This window comes from Drosophila nasuta, chromosome 3 (genome assembly GCF_023558535.2).
Source record: "Drosophila nasuta strain 15112-1781.00 chromosome 3, ASM2355853v1, whole genome shotgun sequence".
Lineage (NCBI taxonomy): Eukaryota > Metazoa > Arthropoda > Insecta > Diptera > Drosophilidae > Drosophila > Drosophila nasuta.
The window spans coordinates 13,916,033-13,937,696 of NC_083457.1; the positions used below are offsets into that span (position 1 = coordinate 13,916,033).

The 21,664-nt window shown below is 37.9% G+C and overlaps 5 protein-coding genes across 8 annotated transcripts; 2 read left to right on the forward strand and 3 right to left on the reverse strand.

Annotated features, from left to right (window-relative positions):
- Positions 1-3,461: 3,461 nt before the first annotated feature.
- Positions 3,462-7,264, reverse strand: LOC132794194 (lamin-B receptor). 2 transcript variants are annotated; one of them, XM_060804483.1, is made up of 3 exons: positions 7,019-7,264; positions 6,379-6,729; positions 3,462-5,395 (listed from the first exon to the last, which is right to left on the reverse strand). In XM_060804483.1, the coding sequence occupies exons 2-3, from the start codon at positions 6,691-6,693 to the stop codon at positions 3,605-3,607; spliced, it is 2,106 nt and encodes a 701-aa protein (XP_060660466.1). In that variant the 5' UTR covers positions 6,694-6,729; positions 7,019-7,264; the 3' UTR covers positions 3,462-3,604. The 2 variants fall into 2 exon arrangements, with proteins under 2 accessions (XP_060660466.1, XP_060660465.1); XM_060804482.1 differs by lacking the exon at positions 7,019-7,264 and adding an exon at positions 6,846-6,942.
- Positions 7,265-7,970: 706 nt separating this feature from the next.
- LOC132794195 (transport and Golgi organization protein 11) lies at positions 7,971-12,125 on the forward strand. Of its 2 annotated transcripts, XM_060804484.1 has the most exons (3): positions 7,971-8,111; positions 8,292-8,903; positions 11,009-12,125. In XM_060804484.1, exons 2-3 carry the CDS (start codon positions 8,355-8,357, stop codon positions 11,288-11,290), a joined length of 831 nt encoding a protein of 276 aa, XP_060660467.1. In that variant the 5' UTR covers positions 7,971-8,111; positions 8,292-8,354; the 3' UTR covers positions 11,291-12,125. The 2 variants fall into 2 exon arrangements, with proteins under 2 accessions (XP_060660467.1, XP_060660468.1); XM_060804485.1 differs by lacking the exons at positions 7,971-8,111; positions 8,292-8,903 and adding an exon at positions 10,836-10,955.
- Positions 9,602-10,693, reverse strand: LOC132794196 (MIT domain-containing protein 1). Its single transcript, XM_060804486.1, has one exon. The coding sequence runs from the start codon at positions 10,557-10,559 to the stop codon at positions 9,735-9,737; it is 825 nt and encodes a 274-aa protein (XP_060660469.1). The 5' UTR covers positions 10,560-10,693; the 3' UTR covers positions 9,602-9,734.
- Positions 12,126-12,809: 684 nt separating the features above from the next.
- LOC132794198 (high mobility group protein D) lies at positions 12,810-15,611 on the reverse strand. Of its 2 annotated transcripts, none has more exons than XM_060804489.1 (3): positions 15,522-15,611; positions 13,603-13,815; positions 12,810-13,529 (listed from the first exon to the last, which is right to left on the reverse strand). In XM_060804489.1, the coding sequence occupies exons 2-3, from the start codon at positions 13,750-13,752 to the stop codon at positions 13,344-13,346; spliced, it is 336 nt and encodes a 111-aa protein (XP_060660472.1). In that variant the 5' UTR covers positions 13,753-13,815; positions 15,522-15,611; the 3' UTR covers positions 12,810-13,343. The 2 variants fall into 2 exon arrangements, with proteins under 2 accessions (XP_060660472.1, XP_060660471.1); XM_060804488.1 differs by lacking the exon at positions 15,522-15,611 and adding an exon at positions 14,770-14,907.
- A 2,042-nt stretch (positions 15,612-17,653) lies between these two features.
- Positions 17,654-19,129, forward strand: LOC132794197 (uncharacterized). The gene is made up of 2 exons (XM_060804487.1): positions 17,654-18,214; positions 18,287-19,129. The coding sequence occupies exons 1-2, from the start codon at positions 17,873-17,875 to the stop codon at positions 18,731-18,733; spliced, it is 789 nt and encodes a 262-aa protein (XP_060660470.1). The 5' UTR covers positions 17,654-17,872; the 3' UTR covers positions 18,734-19,129.
- Positions 19,130-21,664: the final 2,535 nt, after the last annotated feature.

The window sequence follows — 21,664 nt, forward strand, 5'->3', positions numbered from 1 at the left end:
TAATAATTATGAATTATAATTCAAATTGTTTTTGTATTTAACAATAATTGAACAGCAAAAATTAAATGTATAAATTATTTTCTTATTTTATACAAAATTAAATTTGTACTATATTCAAAATACAATTATCATAAATCAGCACATAAAAGAAGTCAATAAAATAATAATTTATTCTAAATGACCCTTTTTAAAAATGTAATATATTATAAAAACATATATATATTTAAAAATTCCCTTTTAACCATATAAAGGACAATACTAAATATATATGCAATATAAGAAAAGTATGGAATGAAACTAAGAAATAAAAACAAGCGCAACTCTGATTACAAATTGACTATATTTAAAATAAAATTAAATCAGAACACGAAATAAGTCAACAAACAATTTTTTTTTATGAACATCCGTCTTACAAAATTAAAAAAAATAATATTATTTAATTATTATATTAATAATTTATTAAAAATATATATTTAAATATCCCTCTATTAACAATTTAAAAGAGATAACTAAATATATAAATAAAAATGTATATATGAATGAAATTGATCGTCAAATCTAAGATATTTAAAAATACAAAAAGATTTCTGAGATCTGTTAAATCTACAACGCAATATTGACGATTTACTAATATTTTCCGAAAATAAAATATATAAACTAAATTAATAGAAATAGAACAAACTCTTTAGTATTTAGCTTAACAAATTCTGTCCATCAGAAAAACTATAATGTAAATTTAAAAACAAAATGAAATATTATGCCACATTTCGCGCAGTGTAAAAGCAAGTTGTTTAGTTCTTTGCGGCTCTTGTTGTGCGTAATTAAAACAGGAAAATCGAGCAAAATATGGAACTTTGTTGAGTATGTGTGTTGTGGGCAGCTTTAAAGGGCGGCACTCGAGTGAGTCGAGCCAACTCCAGGCGAGCAATTTACCAGAAATTGAATCAGAAAATAAAATATTATATAGCATATTTCATGGCGTTTACACGGCAACAGAGCACGAGCACGAGACTGGAGCGAAATGTTGATGATGATGAATGTCAACGCCGCACAAAAGAAGTAATTTTGTGTAAAAAAGTAACCACACCCCCCGCCCCTGTCCCTGCCCCCGCTGGTAACCTTTGCATGGAGTAGGCGTGTCCCAAAGCCGTTACAACTGTTAATGACATTTACGAATGTTTGCGAGACTCGCTCGACGCTCGTCGCTCGACGTTCTCGAACTTCCAACGCTGCCGCCGCACATAATGCCAAAATAATGACGATGGCTGGACCCTGCTCCCGTTTTGCCTTTCCCTTTCCCCCGCCCTGTTCCCCATCTCCTCCTGTTCTCGCTCTTTCTCTCAACATGCAATAGAAAAATGACGCGGAAACTGTCAAAAAAAACGAGAAATGAAAACCGCAGCCAGCGTCGCCGCCGTTTTGCGGTTCGCTTTACAAATGACCGACGGCGTTGATAATGAAACTGTACGCCGTCCACCTTCCCCTCCTCTCCCCCGTATACATTCCCTTCCCCCGACCGATTTACTATGCTGACAGAACCGCCCACTGAACGAAAATTATACAATAACGGCGTCAACATTAGCAAATTGTTCCCTTGCAGGTTCTCTTCCGAGCGAACAACTTCACTTTTTTCAGGCAGTTCCGCTGGCTCCTTTAATGACCATTCAAATGCCGAACGTTAGCTCAGATCTAATGATTGCGAGACATTTGAATCTTGCTCTCTTTCAACGACCAAAAGATTGTTTTTATTATATCTGTTTGATATAAGATATTACATAGATTCATTTTCTATTTGTCAATCTATAACTGATTTCTTATGCATAAGTCAAGATTAAAATCTTGAATCATGATTATATGATATCAACATTTAACCCAGACAATAAATTCTTAATTCAACATAAAAATTTTACATTAATTCTAGACTGGTAATTCTTGAAATTCAAAAATGAATTCCTAATTCAAGATTATTAAAGATTATTACCATTGATTTTCGAGACACTCTAAACTAAGCGACATGAAACAGGAACAAAATTTTTAAAACTAGAAATCTTCATGTTAAAAAAAGTTTGTTTTAATATTAAAATCAGATTGAGGAACGAAATCTTTTTTAAAAAATATTCAATCTTGTGTTAAGATTTACTTCTACTTTACTTTAGATGAAATTGTGTACTCACTTGCTCACTTTACTTTACTGACAATAAATTTGTATTTGATTATTTTAGGAATCAATATAATAATACATCAATTAAAGTATATATAAATATTCTTGAAGCTTGGGATTTAAATATTTTCATTCAAATAATAAATAAATATTTATGTCTATGCTTAAACATGTTGTATATTCAATAAATTAGGATGTATAGCTAAGGTCCAGTTAGGCAGTAACAAAAACGCAAACAAAATAAGAACTTATAAGTGTATTTGGAATGGAACTGATGCCAAAGAAGCTTTCATCCGTGAAGATGGCGCGGGCGAAACTAACCCTGCCTGCGTTCCATTTAAAAATGAGTTTAATAAATAAATTTGTAGCATACATATTTGAAATCACCCAAATCATAAATGTTTGAAATTCACATTTGAATTTTCTACAGCCGTTTTTGTGACGCCATCTCTCGATAAGCGGTGGCAACAGGCGTATAATACTGCTTTATCAGCTATGCAGTCTGCAAAGCAGTGTTAAGCAGTTGTGAAGTAGTTCAGCCGTTATTGTTTGAAATTTCATTTAATATAATTAATTATTTGTTTGGCTGCATTTGTTCAATACTTTCCCTAGATAAAGTAAATTACTTAAACAATCTAAAAATTATAGATGAAAGCAACCAAAAAAATAATTCTTCGAAATATACACATTTTTTCCAGCGTCATCTGACGACAGGCAGCGACAAGGTGTTACTGCTTATCGTACTGCTTGCTCATCGCAACAGCGTGAAAAGCAGTTCAATCAGTGGTTTATGTAGTCAAGCAGTAAAGCCGTTATTTTTTCAAATTTGATTTATCGTTTTTTTAATTTTCTTCAAAATGCAAGTTTTTATACTAAAGTATGACTTTAAATAAACTTTAATAAAAGACATTTATTGGTTTTCTTGAACTTCAGAAACCAAAGCATTTTGTTTATTTGTATAAAGTAATTGCAATATTTACAAATGACATGTATAGAGAATTTGTTATAGCGACAATTAATATTGAGTAGTTAAATACTAGTTTCTAAGTCTTAGAAAATTTCTAGTTGCATTATAGTGTATCATTTGTATGACTATAGTATTGTGGGGTTATTAAACTAAAGTAATTTAATTTGTTGGTGTACGTTTTTTGTTGTTTGCCTTTTCTTATCTTTTTTTTTGTTTTGTTTGTTTGTTTTTGTTTTGTTGTGAGTAAAATAAAAAAATGTTTGTACTAAAATCATCATTGAAATGGGTAAATGGGAGATGGATGGGGGAAAACGAACGAAAAAATTCGAAATGTGAAATACAAATAATTGATATATCGATTATATACAATACAATAATTCGAATGCAACGCTACAAACTAATAATAAAAATCAAACAAAAAGAGGTGGGATGGGGAATTAAACGAAAAAATAAAATCATGAAATGCAGCTGGCGATTTAGTAGATCTTGGGCAGAATATAGTAGCGCACCTGGCTGCAATAGCGATGCCACGAAGAGTGATAGCGTCTCTGATTGCGAGCATTGGTTCGTGTGGCACGATGCAACAGCAGCAGCACCAAGAGCAGCAGCGACAGCAACGGAGGCCAAGCGAGACGTGGCACCAAAGGAGCAGCCAATGCACACAGACAGAGAATGTCACCCAAATAGTTGGGCTGACGCAGATGACCCCAAAGACCGCCCAACAGCAGACGATTGCCCTGATAGGTGTGCACAGTCTCGACGTTGGCGAACAGCGGATTCTGCGAGTTCAGGCGATACTTGTACTTGTAGGCGCTGCTATAGCGCTTGATGGTCAGTCCGATGAGCAGCAGCGGCAGCGCAGCGTAGGCCGAAAGGCAGCAGTTGATGGGCACACGCTGCTCGTAGAAGTATTTGCTAACCGAGCTCAGCAGATACGGTGTGGCAGCATAACGAAGCAGCAACAAGCAGCCGTAACCCTCGTGCTGCAGCTCAAAGGAGCAGCTTAAATGATGCTCAAAGAGCAGCGAATCCAGCACATAGATGAGCAGCAAAGAGGCAGCCAGCAAGGTGCCGGCATCATAGTTCAGATTCTTCCAGTAGTAGCGCAACACATAGGCCACGCCATCCTGAGCCTGTGGCCATTGGGGCCACTGCAGCGTCTGATAGATGTAGCAGGCGGCATAGAGCACAGTGCTGACCAGCGAGAGGCGATAATAGTATTGCTTCCAGTCCACACGTCCCAGCCACTTGGGATTGAGCTGGCGACCCAGGGCAAAGTCAACCACAAAGTTGCCGCTGCGTCCATAATCATTGGACAGCGTCTGGCGCAGCACATTGTACTTGGTGGTATCCACACGCCAATAGCTCCAGCAAGCAGCGACAAAGGCGCTCATCAGTCCATAGATGCAGAAGCGCAGATAATGACGCAACACAAAGCTGGCCACCGGATACTTGAGATACTCGGCAATGCCGCCAGCCAGCAACAAGGTGACGCAGACTCCCAAGCCATTAAACTTGTACGTTTCCCGCGTGAGATGCACACGCCAGCCGGGCAGCAAGGCGACGAGCAGAAAGACGACAAACTGATAGGCCGTAAAGGCGCCGACGACATGCGTCTGAAACACCTGACGCGACAGATAGTTCCAGTCCAGCAGAGCAGTCAAATTCAGCTGCTTAAACTGGCAGCCATTGCGCGCCGTGCAACTCCAGGTGAGATAATAGACCACGGCGGGCACGAGGAGCAGCAGCAACAATGCGCCTGGCCAGCCACCGAATTCACGTGGCGTGTCCACTTGGCGGCACACAGTCGAGGTGCCACCCAGCGATGGTGTCACCGACTGTCGCGTGGCATTGAAGCTGCGGAACTGTTCGTTCTCCTCTTCCTCCTCCTCAATGTCCTCCTCGCCCGTGGAGTAGCTGCGCTTCGAGCTCTTGTCGTCGTCGTAAACGGAACGCGATACGGAGCGACTGTAGCGACTGCCAGTCTCCTCGGGATTGGGTGTGGCTGAGGGTGTGCCAATGGTCTTGGAGAGCGAGCGACGCAGACGATCCGTGATGCGTTTGCGTATGGATTCAGTGTCCACATCGTCGGCGCCCTCCGAGCGTATCTCGATGTGTTGTGTGGTCGTTGTGGAGCTGCTGTATGTGCGACTTGTGTTGGCGCTGTTCACCGAGGAGGTGGCCATCGTTTGGTTGGGCGCCCGGGTCGATGTGTTTGTGGTCAGTGTCAGCGGGAAGCTGCTCGAATTGCGTGCCGGAGATGATATCTGAAATGCAGAGTCAACGCATGAATATACTGTCATTTAAAAACTATCTTTCAGATACTTTATCCCCTAACTATTTTATCTTCGAAATACTTGATACGCTGGATGTTTTATCTAACAGATACTTTATCTACAAATTAAAACTAGAAATTTTTAAAACTAATAATCAACTACATATAATGATAATGACATATAATGTATAATGACCCAAAATATAGAAGCGTAAATACATATATATTATAACTATTTTCTTATATATGTATGTGCATTTATTGGGAGTTCGACTTAAGACACAAAAAATAAAAGATTTAAAAAAAACACAAGTCTTTTTTATATACCTATGTTAAAATATGGTCAATAATTGATATTTTTCCTGTTTGTTATACCCAGCATACTTACAGGGTATACACAAAGGGTATAACGAAAAAGTAAGAATTGAAAATATGAGAAGCCTTTGCACGGTTATTTATTTACTTAAAGTTAAAGTTGGAGTAGTTTGAATAATAAACAAACAAAAAAATACTGTTGGCTTCACGATCTTCGGCTGTTTATATTATTCTTATCTATAAATGTCTTTTCAATTACGTTAATAGGTTAGACTACTCTAAAGTGTTTCTACGCACGTGACGCGCAATGTGTCGCTGCTTTGAACTCAATTCACCTGCCGCGGAATTTGTTTATACTTTTCGCTTAATTCTAAAATTCTCGGGGAAACCTTGGATCTGATAAGAAAGCAAAAGATTAAAACTAAGAAAGAGACAGAGCGAGAGAAAGATAACGAGCTTGATAGGCTATTTAGTAGACAGTCAAAAGCAATATGAGAAACTGGTTGATAAGCTGCTCACTAATACACAGAAGCAACACATGCATACTCTCACACATACACAGACACTCGCTGACACTCGTTTTCTGCGATGCCGAGAGTTGCACGAGCGAAAAGACGAAAAGAAGGCAGAGGAAAGAGAGAATACAAAAACTGCACGAACCTCGTTGACTTCCTTGATGGGTGTCGGCAGCTTGATCGTGGCCTTGAGCGGCGCTGCAGCAGACGCAGCAGCAGCAGCTGTGGGTTGACCCGCCGCTGAGCGGGGTCTACTGGAGCGACGTGTGCGCGGCCCTAACTCCAAGACGGGGGGTTCAGGGACTGTCACCTTGCTGCGGGCGGGCGAAACACGTGCGCGTGTGCTTGATGTGAGGGAGGAGGTGGAGGTGACGCGTCTAGTCTGGCTGGTGGGGGGAGCGGCGGTGGCAGCAACTGTTGCCTCATCCGCACGACGCGGGCGTCTTAAGCGACGATCCATGATACTCTTTCTCTGTCTATATGGGATTACCGTTAGCTGCAAGTACATACACAAAATGTATTTATAATATTTGAAATATATATAATTTAAAGCGTGCTACATTTTATTTATAGTCTTGGACATTCACACACACACACAGAATTTGTATTTACACTTTCCCGCCCTGTCGCAGGCGGACACTCAACCAACAACATCAACTTTTTCAGCTGGCACACAAAAAACGGCGCGTACTGTACCCGGCGACGTCGGCAGCGCAGCTGGCAAAGACCGCGCGGCAGCAGCGGTTTCTGTTGCCTGTCTCTCGGTTTTGATATGATGCACTTACATTTCAACTGCAATTAAATATGCGTTTTGCGTTTTATGTTTTTTATAACACTATTGTTTTATGCACATACACACAGTGTGTATTTACACTATTATTTATTTGATTCGTCACAAAAACATTGCTCGAAATACGCGAATTTCAAAAAAAGGACGCTTGGTCACTACACAACTCGTCCGACTGCTGCAGAAATTTTGTTGTAAATGAGCGCGGCAACGCTTTATCGCTTGTGTGTGTGTGCGTGTGAATGGCGCGATTCGTGGTGAATGGCTGCGCGCTGCTGAATTGCAAACATTACGTTAAGATTTATAATCGCTATATCAAAATGAATGCAAAATTGAAGCTATACATTTAAAATAACAAATAATTTTATAACAATTTTTAGATTTTCTTATTTAATTGCAAATTTAAGATTGTCAAACATTTGCAAAAATTAAATCTACAACCCAATCGATGTTTTTATAGCAAACTTCGACATATTGAAAATAATCGAAATTTTCTAAGTGCACGGACTATACTTTTTGATATACAATTATTGAAATAAAAAAGCAGCACAAAGAACTTCCTATGAATGCAATTTAAAGAATAAAGACATTTTTTATATTATATTAAGAGGAGAACAATGATAAAATAAATATTCTAGATTGTATCTAGCCGTTTGAAATGACGCGCAATTCTCAGATCTTTTATATTTGGTATATTCCATCTACGTTAAAGCGAAGTTGATGGAAATGTGGCCTTTGGTCACACCCCAACAATTAAAACAGCTTTAATAAAAGCTTTGTATAAAAAACAAAAGTGTTCAAGAATAATTACATTTCCTTAAAAAATAATTAATTGCCAATAATATTCTTCTAATTATTTGGCTGGAAAACATCGATGTTTGCTATAAAAAATCGATTATATAAAACCTTTGAAAAACATCGATGCATCGAGGTTTAGACATCGATGTTTCACCACCTCTATTCTAAAAACAAGAACAAGGCAACAAAAGAAAGCAAAAAGGAAGGAAAAGAAGGAAACAAGTATAAAGAGAAATAAAATTTATAAAAATACATCAAGAAATTACGGACGCTTTTCTGTCAGTTGTATAAATGTAAGTAATACACACAGGGTAACACGAAAAAAACCCGCGACGAACAAAACAACAACAATGTTGTGCAACTCCGGCTAAATTTGCAGTGCTTTATAACTGTTATGAAAACGTCTCTCTCTCTCTCTTACCAACACAACTTTGTCCGTGTCCCGCACCCACCAACGATATCATCATCATCAGTGCAGCGCAGTTCCTTGGGCAGCATCACAGTGCCGGACAAAAGTATAGCAGCACACAGTAAATATGGTCACACCACAATCGCCCACTCCAATGTTCAACGGCCTGGACGATGATCTCTATAACGATGCGAAGTTTGCGCACGAAATCAACGACAAGATGCGAGTGCCCAAGCGCATTAAGGCCACAGGCGAGTTTTCTGACGAAGATCATTTGCTGTCGAATCAAAATGGTTTGATGAACTCGTGGAATTATCATGATAAAATTGATATGAATGTGCCGGATCGCATTGTGGTGCTGGGACACAATCAGCATCTGGAGACGCGCTCGGCACCGCGTGAAATACAGCTGGAGAACTCGATATTGCCCAAGAATCCATCGATGGGTTTTATGCGCGTTCAGACGCCACCACGCGTCATTACATTAACGGATCATCATTTTCCATCGGCTTCCGAGGATAGCACGCCACTGCATCCCAATGGCAATCTGTATCGCCATGATGACGACGATGAGGATGATGAGCAGAATGCCACACAATATGTGCGATCCAATGGCAACATTCGCATGGGTTTCCACAATGGCAACGATGCCAACTCGGTGGAATCCGATTCACAGGTGAGCAAATCGAGCGACTGAAAGATGAAATAGAAAATTAAATTTTGCGGAATTCCCAATCGCGAATGTTACGTCAGAATTTCATGACGATCACATTTCACGAGTCCCACTCAATATACTACATATTTGATTTGTTTCGCTTAATCTTCTAAAGACCATTTTATTATCAGCACCATATGTTGTTGTTGTAGTTAATAATGCAGCTATGACGAAATGTGAATTGCTGTCTACACCGAGAAATTTCTGTCGCACACCCCGCATAAGTGCTGACCATATTTCCATTATTTGTTTTGAGATTAACGAACTGCCCCCAATAACAATTAATCAACTTGAAAGCATTTTGCTTACGAGGAGACTTTTATAGATAAAAGTTGCACATAGCTGGGAGTAGGGAACTTCAGACAAGTTAGCTTTACTCTGCATTTGTCACTCTTATTTCATTTTATACCTATACAATATTCTCTATTCTCTGATGACCCCATGACTCCAATTTCATCAATTCTAGTTCTTTACTTATCCTCTTTGTCTCTATCTTGGAAAAAAACAAAATGTTGGTAATCTACAGTATTTTTTGTTAGGTATCATTTGTGAACTGCCATTCAATTCGTTATCCTGCCTTCTTTTTCAAATCACAGGTCTAGAATTTTTTGTCTCGCTAGGAATATGCATTCAGAAAGGTTTGAAATATACATGAGATCTTGCTTTATAGAATTTATTGCCTTAAGACTTTAATTTCGATTTGTTCCATTGAACTATATATTTTAAAAGCAAAAGGGATTGGCTTCCAATTTACGTAACTTTACCCTATAATTTTGTACTTTGTACACGACTTTAATCGCTGGAGTATGCCATGTCCTGGCCATGATCCATTGAATCCTTCGGCTGTTGCTTGTATGCCAAACGCTCGTTGGACTCCCTGGGCATCTTGGCAAAGGCACGACACTTCCAGATATCCACCTCAGTGGGCAAACACTTGCGAAAATCATAGTCACACATGCCCAGCGCGTAGACATCCTCAACGGGCTCAAAGTAATGCAATCCCCGTGCGATCTTAATCACAATGCCCGAGCTGAGCACAATCTTGCGATCATTGAGCGACTCATCCATCTGGTAGTTCATGTGAATGTTGCCAGTGGCCAGATCAGCACGTATCTGCTGAAGTATATGCAACTGATTCTTGGATAACACTGGATCCGGACGAGTAGTCAGTCGGATATACTTCAGATAGCGACAGTTCTTCACTAGCACTTCGAAAAAGTTGATCAGATTCTTGAATTGATGCTGCTCGCAGAGATGCGGCTCATTCACATGCACCTCCTTGACGCTATCGTTCAGATAGTTGCCCAACAATCGCTGATAGCTGCGTCCTCGGGCATCCCGCTCGATGGTGATGTGCGTCAACAGTTTGCTTGACTGTAGATGGGATTTCACCTGTTCCCGTAACTGTTTGGCACGCGATTCGTACTTCTTGAGATACTTGTGGCTCAGTGGTTGCTTGTGGGGATCCGCGTTGTGCATATGACCCATTTTAAAGATGCTCTCCTCGTACAACAGTATGGCCTCCATAACGTGACCCGATTGCTCGCATTTGAGAGCATTGCTAACCGACTCCAGATGAGGCAGTTCATCTTCATCCGAATAGTGCGCTTGAGACATTGTTTTAAGAGCGACTTTAATAATTTTGTGAAACGAAAAAATGTATTTGCTTGGCAAGTTAAATGAAATTTGAAGTTATCTAAAATCGACAATTTGTACAAAGTGCGCTACCCTTAAATCCAAAATTCTTGAAACTTTTCGTGCGAATTAGCAGTACATTAGCAACTAATTTGATTACAAACGCACAACTATATTGTATAGCTGTCGTAAAAGAAAATAAGTTGTTTTCCTCTGGCCCCAAGCTAAAGATATGTGCCATAGATCGGTATAAACAAAAAACCACAACACTTTCACAGATTTGTCAAATTTGAAATAGTAAAATAAATTGTTTCTCTTGAAATTATTCATATTCTTTTAACTATTTCGCACTCCATAATGGTCTATCAGAACTTTGCTGTAAGTGATCTTTGAACAATCTTCTCAATTTTCTTATTCTTTATCCCATCCAGCTGACCACGGGCAGCGCGAGCAAGCGTTCACAACTGTTGCAGCAGCAGCAGAGCAATCTGGATGGCTCGATGTTGGCCCATCGTGAGGGCACGCCCATGGGCGAGCTGACGCCCCATGAGGAGATCCTGTATCTGCGTCGTCAACTGGCCAAACTTAATCGTCGTGTGCTCAACATTGAGATCAACAACGAGCAACGGATGCAGCGCGAGAAGATCGTCTATTGCCTGGGACTGGCGTACTTTGTGTTGAAGACCATCTTTTGGCTGAATCGCAGCAACTAGAGCCAAAAAGCTATATAGAGCTTATAAGGTCACCGATTTCGACCTGATGGTGCTTTTTCATAATTTGTTTTCTTGTTGCACACACACACACACACACAGACACCGAACCCCACACAGTAATAGTTTAATGTTTTTCCCCATTATTTCTTTTTTGTGAATGGCTCTGAGAGAGACGTATGTTTATTATTTTTCTTTTTGCCATATTTGTTATAAGATCTGTAATTAAAATAAGCACAACTTTGATTTGTTTTGTCCGCCGTGGAACCAAAAAAAACTTATTTTATAATTGTCAACTTGTAAAATCTTCGATCTACTCTCAAAAATTTGTCCAAATCGGGGAATTTCAGCCCTTGTGTGTGCATACATTTTGAACCAATCCAAAGCACAGCACTGAAACATTGTTTTATATACAACTTATATATGATGTGTATGGATATATAATTATTTATATATTATGTCGGATGGCGCATTATTTTTACAACCTTTATGCAAAAATGATCTGAATTCTCGTGTGCTTTTGTTGAACGTTAGTTTTTAGCCTTAACATTGTTAACGATAATCCCATGGAATGATCTTTGATCCCAACAACATGAAATAACTAAAAATAACTACGATATTTCTATGCAACATAAACAAAAAAGAATTCAATACGATCTAGATAAACATAATTTACCCGAAACTCCCAATTTATATATATAGTGAATTTCTATGGATAAGTTTTGAATTGTTTTAAAACGAATCCTACCAGCAGCATATGAAATCATATAGTGTTAGTGATCGATTATTATTGAATTAATTATGATATTTAAAAACAATAAATAAGAAAATATTTAAAGTGTTTTTCTTTTACTTTTAATTAATAAGCCAATCTCTAAAATGATATGCGAAAGTTACTGGATTAAAGATCAGCTGAGTTTGAACTTTTCAATTTCCACGAAACACAGCAATCGATTTATGAGCTACTTCCTGAAACGTTGAGAAATGAATAACGACTAGAATTTTTTAACGCATTTAAAAAATGTATTTAATTTTTATTTCTCATATTGGATTTAAATTATATAGGTATTAATTATGACTACCGATTAAATGCAATACATCATCTGAATTATATCTCGCAACATCTTTTAGGGATTAACAAAGACGTTTCTCTAGTTTTAAATTTTTACGAAAAACCTGAGCGAAATTTCGTTCGTTTATTTTGTATTATTTATTTTTTATTTTAATATTACCTTTTGAACGACGTGAAACTGTTTTCAGCGTCTTTTTTTTTGTACACTCTTTTCTTCAACGACAACTTTTAACATTGTGCATTACGAGCTATTCGTGTATATTATCATGGACCTATAAAATAGATCTTTTAACTCGTCATCTCATCATTTCTCTGTTTGTTGTATTTGCTGGGAGGAGGAAGGGTGGTGGTGGTGGATGTGTTCTACTTGACATACTACACATTATTTGCATATACATGATGATGTATGTATGTATAATTATTTCTCAGAACAATAGCGAAAAATTGATATTCTTTTATAATTTTTTTTATTTATAATGGAATTACGTTATCGTTTAATTTACAAATTTTTATGCAAGATACACAAATTGAACATTGTTTTGTTCACCCGCCTTTCTTTTCTTGTTTTTGTTCAGGTGCAGGCATTATCTTCGACTTAAAAAATTGTTAGCATTAAAAGAAACGCCTACTATAAACTTAAAATCTTATGTATAAATACAATTTTGTTTATGTTCTTTACAGTTGCCAGCATATTAACTCTCTTCAGAGCAACTGATGATCGATCTGCTTTCTTTAGAGGATTTTCTTATTGTTTTTCAACTATGCTATTTAGAATGCTTCTTTTTTGTTTTATATGGTGTTGGTGTGTGTTTCGTGTGTATGTGTAGGGGAGCTTGTGGTGTGGTGTGATTGTTTGTGGTGGGTATAATTTGTTGAGAAAATGCAATGACTCGATCCACCACACTTCACATATATGATGTTTGCTTTTTTTTATTTTTTGTAATTTTTTTTTATTATTTGACTGGGGTCTGAAGATCAATCAATCTACTCGCTTTCATCGTCATCGTCGTCCTCGGAATCATCACGTTTGCTCTTTTTCGCTTGTTTTTTCGCGGGCTTTGCACGTTTCTTGGCACCGCCATTGGCAGCACTGCTGCCGCCGTTAGCCTCAAAATCTTTGACGGCACGATCGTAATCGTCCTTGGCCTTGGCTGCTTTTGCCTCCCACTCCTAGAAACAAAACGAAACATAAAATATGTTTATTAAGAATTGTATATGGCTAAATGTAGTAATAACTACTTACCGACTTATCCTTCATTGCTCTCCATAATTCACCACCACGCTTGGCAACTTCGGTAACTTTGATGCCGGGATTCTCGCGTTTGATCGACTCACGAGCGCTGTTCAGCCACAGCATGTAAGCGGAGAGCGGGCGTTTTGGTTTGTCGGCCATTTTCAAAATTAAACTGTGTTTGAAGTAGTAGACGATATTAAATTAATTTGCTATAAGCTAGAGCTGCAAATACAAAAAGAAAAAATCAATTATTAGTATTTTCTAGTATTCATTGTAAGTAAAAGCAAGAAGACCAAACGACGCAGCTACTAAGCGAAACAAAAGAGAAGCCACCACCAGTACTACTGCTCACTAACACATACACACTCACTCGCTCGCACGCACACATATGCAGTAATGGCCGCGCGTCAAATGAGATGGCACTACTACACCATAGCACTATTTGTTGGCAGAGCAGCGTCGAGAAAAGCGCGCGCACGCGTCTTTCAGTTCAAGTGGCGTGCAGAGAGTGCGCGCAGCTAACAATATAATCACCATATGAAAATTAATTGCATAAATATAATGCAATAAAATGCCAATTTGTAGCAGAAATTTTATCGACAAAAATAAGCAGCCATTTTTTTCTTTTCGTTTGCTCTCTCAGCAGTAAGCAGTTTGGCCCGGTATCGAGTGCAAAAGACCGAAATGGCAACACTTTTTTTCTGTATGTACTGGGCTCGGACTGGCTGCTTGTGCTGTGCTGTGTGGTACAGCACAGTAGGCAAAGCAAGCAAGCAAGCGTCGTCTATGCGACGCGCTCTTTTGCACAAGAGGCAAAGCGAAGCGACATATTCAATGTATGAGAAATGTACCACAGAGTCAAATTTTATGTAGAAAAAATACAGCAGTATGCGAAAAAAATGTGCACGAATGAGTTGGAAAACGTTTTAAAAATTTATGTTTTAAAATGCCTCATGTTTGTGCCTATTAAATTGCCTGCCATGAAATTCACACATATGACACACGACTGCGACTTTGTTGTTTACTTTTTGGTATAAGAAAGAAAAACTCTTGTGCTCTTGACTGCCTAGTTTGGGAATTAGCAAATAGAATTTTTTATGTCACTATTTATTAAATACTTTGCACACAAATTAATTTTCTTTTTTTAATTTTTCAATGCGTTCCTTGCTAACCAACCTTTCACGTTTCTTTACTGTCTTCAACTGTACTGAGTGAATCAAGCTGAAAGGCAAGGCGGCCGACGAACGCAAAAGTTGATTCGCTCTGCCTGCGCGACAGCGACATCGGCAGCAGATAAATTGCCGGCTGGCCACACACAAGAGAACCATAAAAGAGAGAGAGTGTGAGAGTGTACGTGCGTGAGTTTGTTTGTGTGTGTGCGAGCGTGGAAGAGTGCGAGGCAAGAAGAAACGCGGCTAAATGCCGTGTAAAAACAAATACAAATACAGAAACAAAGTAAAATATGTGAACATCCGAAAAAAGGCGCGCTTTTTGGCTAACTGCGCGCGCGTCAATGAACAAATTCATTTGTACGAGAAAATTAATATGGTAATGCAAATGAAAATAATGCAACATTTTAATGAAATTAATAGTCTAGGCAGCCATTTTTCCTGAGCGCCGCTCACGGCGGGCCAATATTCCGCAATGGCAATGCTTTGGTCTCTTATGCTTGGTACAGCAGGGTCGTACTTCTCACAAGCGACGAATGAAAAATGTGCTCACTGGCTCTGCTCGGTGCAGAAAACTCGTTAATGTTAAATGAAAATTGTTTTTGTTCACAACGAAAGTGTTAATTCACTGTACTATACGAGTAAATCAACACATAAAAAAAATTGTTTATATTCTGACTTCACTTTTTCAATACATGTTTGCTATTATTTTATTTCACTTTTATACACACAAATAATTTTCAGAATAAGGGAACCAACCTCTTTCTTGTGTTGCTCGATTTCAACTGTACGGACTCAGCAACTACTGGTATAACGAAAACCGAAGCAGCTGCGTAAAGAGACGAAAGAGCGCCATGCAGTCGACGCTGGCAGAGGGCTGCTGCTTAAGATGAGTGCGTGTCGTTCAACGCGGCCAATCGTGTCACGTCTTATGCACTGCAGCAATATATAATACACATACACTCATACATTTTGAATATGCTGAATGCAATATCTATTGCATTTAATCCTAATATTTCAAGATTCATATTTCTTTTACTTTTTATTGATTATATACTATGTATTTGAAATACGCTATGATGTTGAGCACTCACGACTCACGTCACGCAATCATATCTAAAAATATGCTCGAGAGAGAGAAGGAATGAAAAGGCCAGCCGGCAAATTATCTGAGATAAATCAGAAACACGAAACTAAAGCAGAGATAACGCTAAAAACCGTGTAAAAACAAAAATAACGCCAATGAAATGCTCTTTAAAGTGAAAATCGAATAAATGGCGGTCACAAAACGCATTCGCAATAAAAACAAATTCAAATTGACCAAATAGCTAAATGTGAAGCATCTACACAACATTTCATCCAAATATGCTCCCATTATTACCCATGGGTGGAGTTGTAAGCTTCCATACATACACGAAAAAATAGAGGAGAGCCACTGGCTCTCGCACTAACACATGAGAACGAGGTCGAATACAGGCCTCACTTTAAAATGGCGCCAAAAAAAACTGCGCTTCAGTAAATAAAAAATTATTCGAAAAATTAAATTTGTTTTGCAGTGAATTAATCATTAAAGAAGCAATAAAATTAAATTTTGGATTCGCCGAAAAGAAATATATTTTAAAGAATTCCAAATCACAAATGTTCATCACAAAACAAACAAGTAATGCCAACAGTGTGAAACGCAATTACCTAATTTAATTACTACACATTAGTTAAGACATAGTTTTACATACCACAATTAATAAGTTTCCTTACGTGACAACGTTGTATCTACACTGTTTTTGCTCTTTCCTCTCACGGTATTCGAATTGGATTATAGCAAGCAGCTTGCAGCGTTAAGGTTCACAACAAACAAGGTTGACTATGTACGCTGACGTCACAACTTTGCTTTGCACTGATACTCGCAGTAGAAATCTTTCTAATTCGATAGTATAGAAATCTTTCAAATGTTCTACAGCTTGCCTTTCTTTATAAGAAAACTTGTACACATTTTTGTGTTGCTTTGATGTAAAATTTTATAAATAAGAAGCTGTGATCCATTGCTTTGATACATACATACATACATACATACATATGTACATAGCAACGAAGACATCCTAAGCGATTCAATTTGAGCGCTTTGAGTGTTCTGTACCAAGTACAGCATGAATATGTATGGCATTCAATGAGAAAAAAGGTAGATGGGCGCAATACAAGGGCAGTTCTATAGAATGTAACGGTTGCATGTATTTTCTGATGCATATCCCGTTTAGGGTTAAATACGGCAGAGATTTTGGCGACTAGTTACCACCGATAGAGTACGAAACGAGGCATTTTCCCGCCTGAATATTTTAAAGAGCACTGAAAAAAATAAACTGTACTGAAGGAAAATGGCGTTGCAGTTGTGTAGCAAGCAAATAACTAGCAGGGAGGCAGCAAGGTCTGCCTTTGCCCTTGCCGTACAAGGGATAACGATGTCACGCGCTGTTTGAAGTCCACAATGAGCGACAACGAAGCAGGGACAAACAAAACACAGCCAGGCGAGTTGTTGTGTAAGGGCAGCCAGGCAACCGGCAAGCTGGTAGGCAGCCTAAGGACTTGGGACTCTGCGAAATTCGAATGCTTTGTGTGTACGATTCCTTTTTAAGCCGCATTGCAGCATGGCAAATGCACAAAGACCTTTTTTAAGATTTGAAGTCTTAAGTTCGCACGAAATGTAGGTAGTACAAATCAGTTGCAGATGTAATTCTATGCAATTGAGATTCGGAAACAGTTTTGAAAGATATTGTTAAATTTCTGGACTGTTTTGACCTTAAACTATCTATGTATGTTGCTTAAAATACATTTTATTTAATCGTTTATCATCGAAAAGTTATCGATTATCAATATATCGTACGCCAGCAAAGAAAGAGAGCAAGAGAGCTGAAAACAAGTTACAAAGCAAAACGACCAAACGACTCGTGTGAAACGACGACTTTCGAACGCCAAGTTGGCGTCGTAAACGAGAGAGCGATTGGAACAATCGCCACGCGCCAAAGCAATCGGCAGTTCGGGGCAAACTCGTTGCGAGAGCGGTTGTCCAACAGTTTGCATTTCCCCTTCGAGTTTGAGTTTCTTGCCTCTTGCGAGCCATGACAAGCAATCGGGTAACATCTTGGCGCCCGTTTCGTTTTACCGCAGAGCGTCATCTGAAGTTCGTCGAGCTTTATAGTCGCGAACCATGCTTGTGGGATAATAGGCCCCCATTGCAAACTGCAACGAATGCTGCGCACAGGCGCCTTCAAATTGGTATCAACAGGGAGGCTGGTCGCAATGAGCGCCCTATGACTTTGCTAGGTGTGAAGACTAAGATACAAAATTTGCGAGCTGTGTATCATCAGGAGTTAAGGAAAGTCAATGCAAACCCTTGCTATACTTCCAAGATTTCCTGGTTTGCGCCAATGCATGAGTTTTTGGGTCAAAATCTGGATGCGGTAATATAAAATAAATATTTAAAATAATTTTTAAATTATAACAGATTATTTCTCTATATATGTATGACTCAGTCGGGAAAGAACACCAATGTGGTTTTACCAAAACCTGTAAAACGTTTGCGGATCAAATTGTCCCGCATAAAGCCTGTTAAAATCGAAGAAGAAATCGAGCAGAAATTGGAGTTGAAGCAAAGTCCCCAGGTGCCTACAACAGAAAGTGCTCGTTCACTGCCATCCGCAGAGTCTTCTGATCCTCGTTCAACTACGAAAACGGCCTCGCCACAATCTCCCACTGCAACTCCACATACATTGCAAGGACCTAGATTTCCGGAAAACATATCAAGTCTGCAATCCTTGGGATTCAATGAGTTTACGTTTTTCGGACTTAATGTTGGCGCACAACTTATCAACATGCCCCTTTCGAATGCAATGATCATGCAATCAAAGATTCAACACATGCTATCAGTGGAACGTCGTAGGATCGAAGGAAATTCGAGCGATGTAGATATGCACTCGTAATTCGGATTTTACAATGTACAACTTAAAATAATAACGTATAAATAAGATCTATTCAAAATTAGATTAGAATTGTTATCGAACATGTATTTTTGTTAATGAAAATATATGTACATATGTGTGTATGTATGTATGTATGTCCATATGGGTAATTCCATGGCGAAATTTGTCCCGTGCGAGACTTTTTGCAGTGCACTGCAGTGAAAATAACATAAACTGAATCAATTTTAAAAATAAGTGAATGTTTAGAGCTAAGATTGATTTTAGGAACTTCATCTGTTTTACGATAAAATATGTAAATTCGTTAATTTTTTGGTTGTGCGTACGAATGGTTAATTTTTGCAATTATCACAACAGAAAACAAAACAGAACGAAAATTCCAAAACCATTCTTAATTTCTGTAAAATAAATATTGATAGTATTCATTTAACATTAATATTTCAATAGTATTGCCACCAACAAAATTGGATGGTGAAATAATTTAAAAAAAAAAAATCATAACAAGAATTGCACGAGTGCAAACTGTACTATACAGTACAAATGTAGCTTGCTTTCGCTTGGCGGAATTAAAGAGCAACGAATAAGTAAACAAAACGAACGAGAGAGCCAGAGAACGCAATTGAAGAGAGTCAAATATGGGAGCACATACATACATATGTATGTATGTATTTATGAATGCGTTCGCTGTATGCTTGTGAAGGTGAGCGAGTGAATAGGCTGCTATGGCATTTCGTTTTAGTTTTCAGCACTATTCAGTTTATGTTAACATTTGTTTGTAATATGAAGAAGCAAACTAGCGTTTGCTTTATGTGAAAAAAAGCTAGCATGACTACACACACACATGCAGAAAGACAACCAGAACATGTTTATGTATGCAAGTAGATATTGTCGTTCACTCGAACGCTTCAGAGCAGAGCAAAAGAATCTGCGAAACCGGACGAAAACATCAACAAAGAGCTGATGATAGTGTTATTGTTGCTGTAGTGTGTTTTACCTGTTACCCATAATCGGGTATATACAATAGAGGTGGAGAACTATCGATAGTCTGCGCCATCGATAGTGCTTGATAGTTTCCATAAACTATCAACTATAAACTATCCGTAGTTGTTGATATTGCAGTAAAAGAAAATAATTTAATTAGTTTTTGAAGTAATCCATATTTATTTAAAATATGAGAGTATAAAATTGGTTTTCCAATCTTTATCTGAAAATAATGAATAATAATTATGTGAATAGAATTTTTTTTTAGTTTTACCTTAATTTGTACCTTAACTGCTATTTATATATTTATATCAACCAATAATTTTGTTATACAAAGATATTTGAAAAAATATCGACCACTATCGACGATAGCGATTAACCACTATGGAGAGTGCACGCCGCTATCGAGAGCGTGCCGATAGTGGCCAACCATCGATAGTCCCGATAGTGCCATCGATAGTTCTCCACCTCTAATATACAACTATCTCATTGATTGATTAGGACAAAATTTTTGTTTTGTATAGCGCAATGTCAATAAATCAGACTATTAGTATCAATCAATGTGTATAGTCCAAAATTAATAGATCAGACTATTAGTAACCGATTTATTCAATTTCTGATGGATTTTAGAGATTAAATTAAACAGACTTTATTGTATTTCAGACCATTAACTCTAATACATAATACATAATACATAAAAAATTAAAATTAGAAAAAAAAAATTAGTCAGACGTGATTGTTTGATTTGCAGCTATACAGCTCTGTAAATAGGATTCCAAGTTGTTAAGATGTCCAAACGCTATATAGTCATCTTTTAAATATTGCTTCAATCTTAAAATGATGTTTAAAGCCGATTCGTCTGAGTTTATTATATTGACAGATGGATTTTCAAATTCAACTGAATCGTCTACTGTAATAATTGCTTCACATTTTGGAATCAACAATGGTGAATCACGATCGTCATCATCGAGAATTCCGGATAAGTTTTTCAAGGATATATTGTGTCTTGTGCGCCATTTATACAGCCATCCATTGGAGGCGGCAAAATTTGGTATTCCAAGACTTAATGCAATTTCTTTTGCTTTGGCTTTAATTTCAGGGCCAGATATTATAATATGACTTTCGCATTGAGCCTTTGAAAACCACTCATAGCATAGTACATCAAGTTTTTGGCCTTTTCCATTCAAATATTGCCTCTTGACATTCATATTCCAGTCCCCCGATTCCAACATCCATTGTATTTTCGATTTATCCTTTAAAATGGTCGCTGCCTGCGACTTTCCTATATTGAATCTGTTAGTTAAAAAAAAGCTATGGGTGTTATAAAGATATAATAATTATGTAAATGCTGACCTTCTGGCTATTTCACGAACACTTATTTTTTCTATTTCCTGCGCCTTTATAATTGCCATTTTTTCTTTTAAACTTAATGTTTTTCGTTGTGACATTCTTACTTTTTGCTGACTCGTTCAATAGCTCATGTCAAACTGAACTAAATTTCATCTCTTCTCTCTGTTTCTGTTCACAAATGATTCACGTCCGGCCAAGAGAAGAGTCAATTTGTGTTTTTACAAAAATATGTGCAGAGCGTCCATCTAAGAGAGGCGAACGTGCGCTCAAAAGAAAAAATGGCCGTCTAAGAGAGGTGTCCGTCTAAGAGAGTATTTGTTAAGCTAGGCATATTAAGAGAGTTTTCGCTGTACAACTTTGAATGTAAAAATTTAAATTATGCAAATGGAAAACATTCTAAAATTACAAAAATAACACCATTTGGAAAAATTTTTAATTTTTGGAAAGAATATAACAATTTGGCTTCTATAAATTTGGCAATAACGCTACGGTTAATGTAAAACATACATTTCATACATATGGCAAGCACATTGATTCAAGTAGACGCAAGATAAAAAAAATGGCACAGCATTTACTACAATAATATGGATAAGTAGACCAACA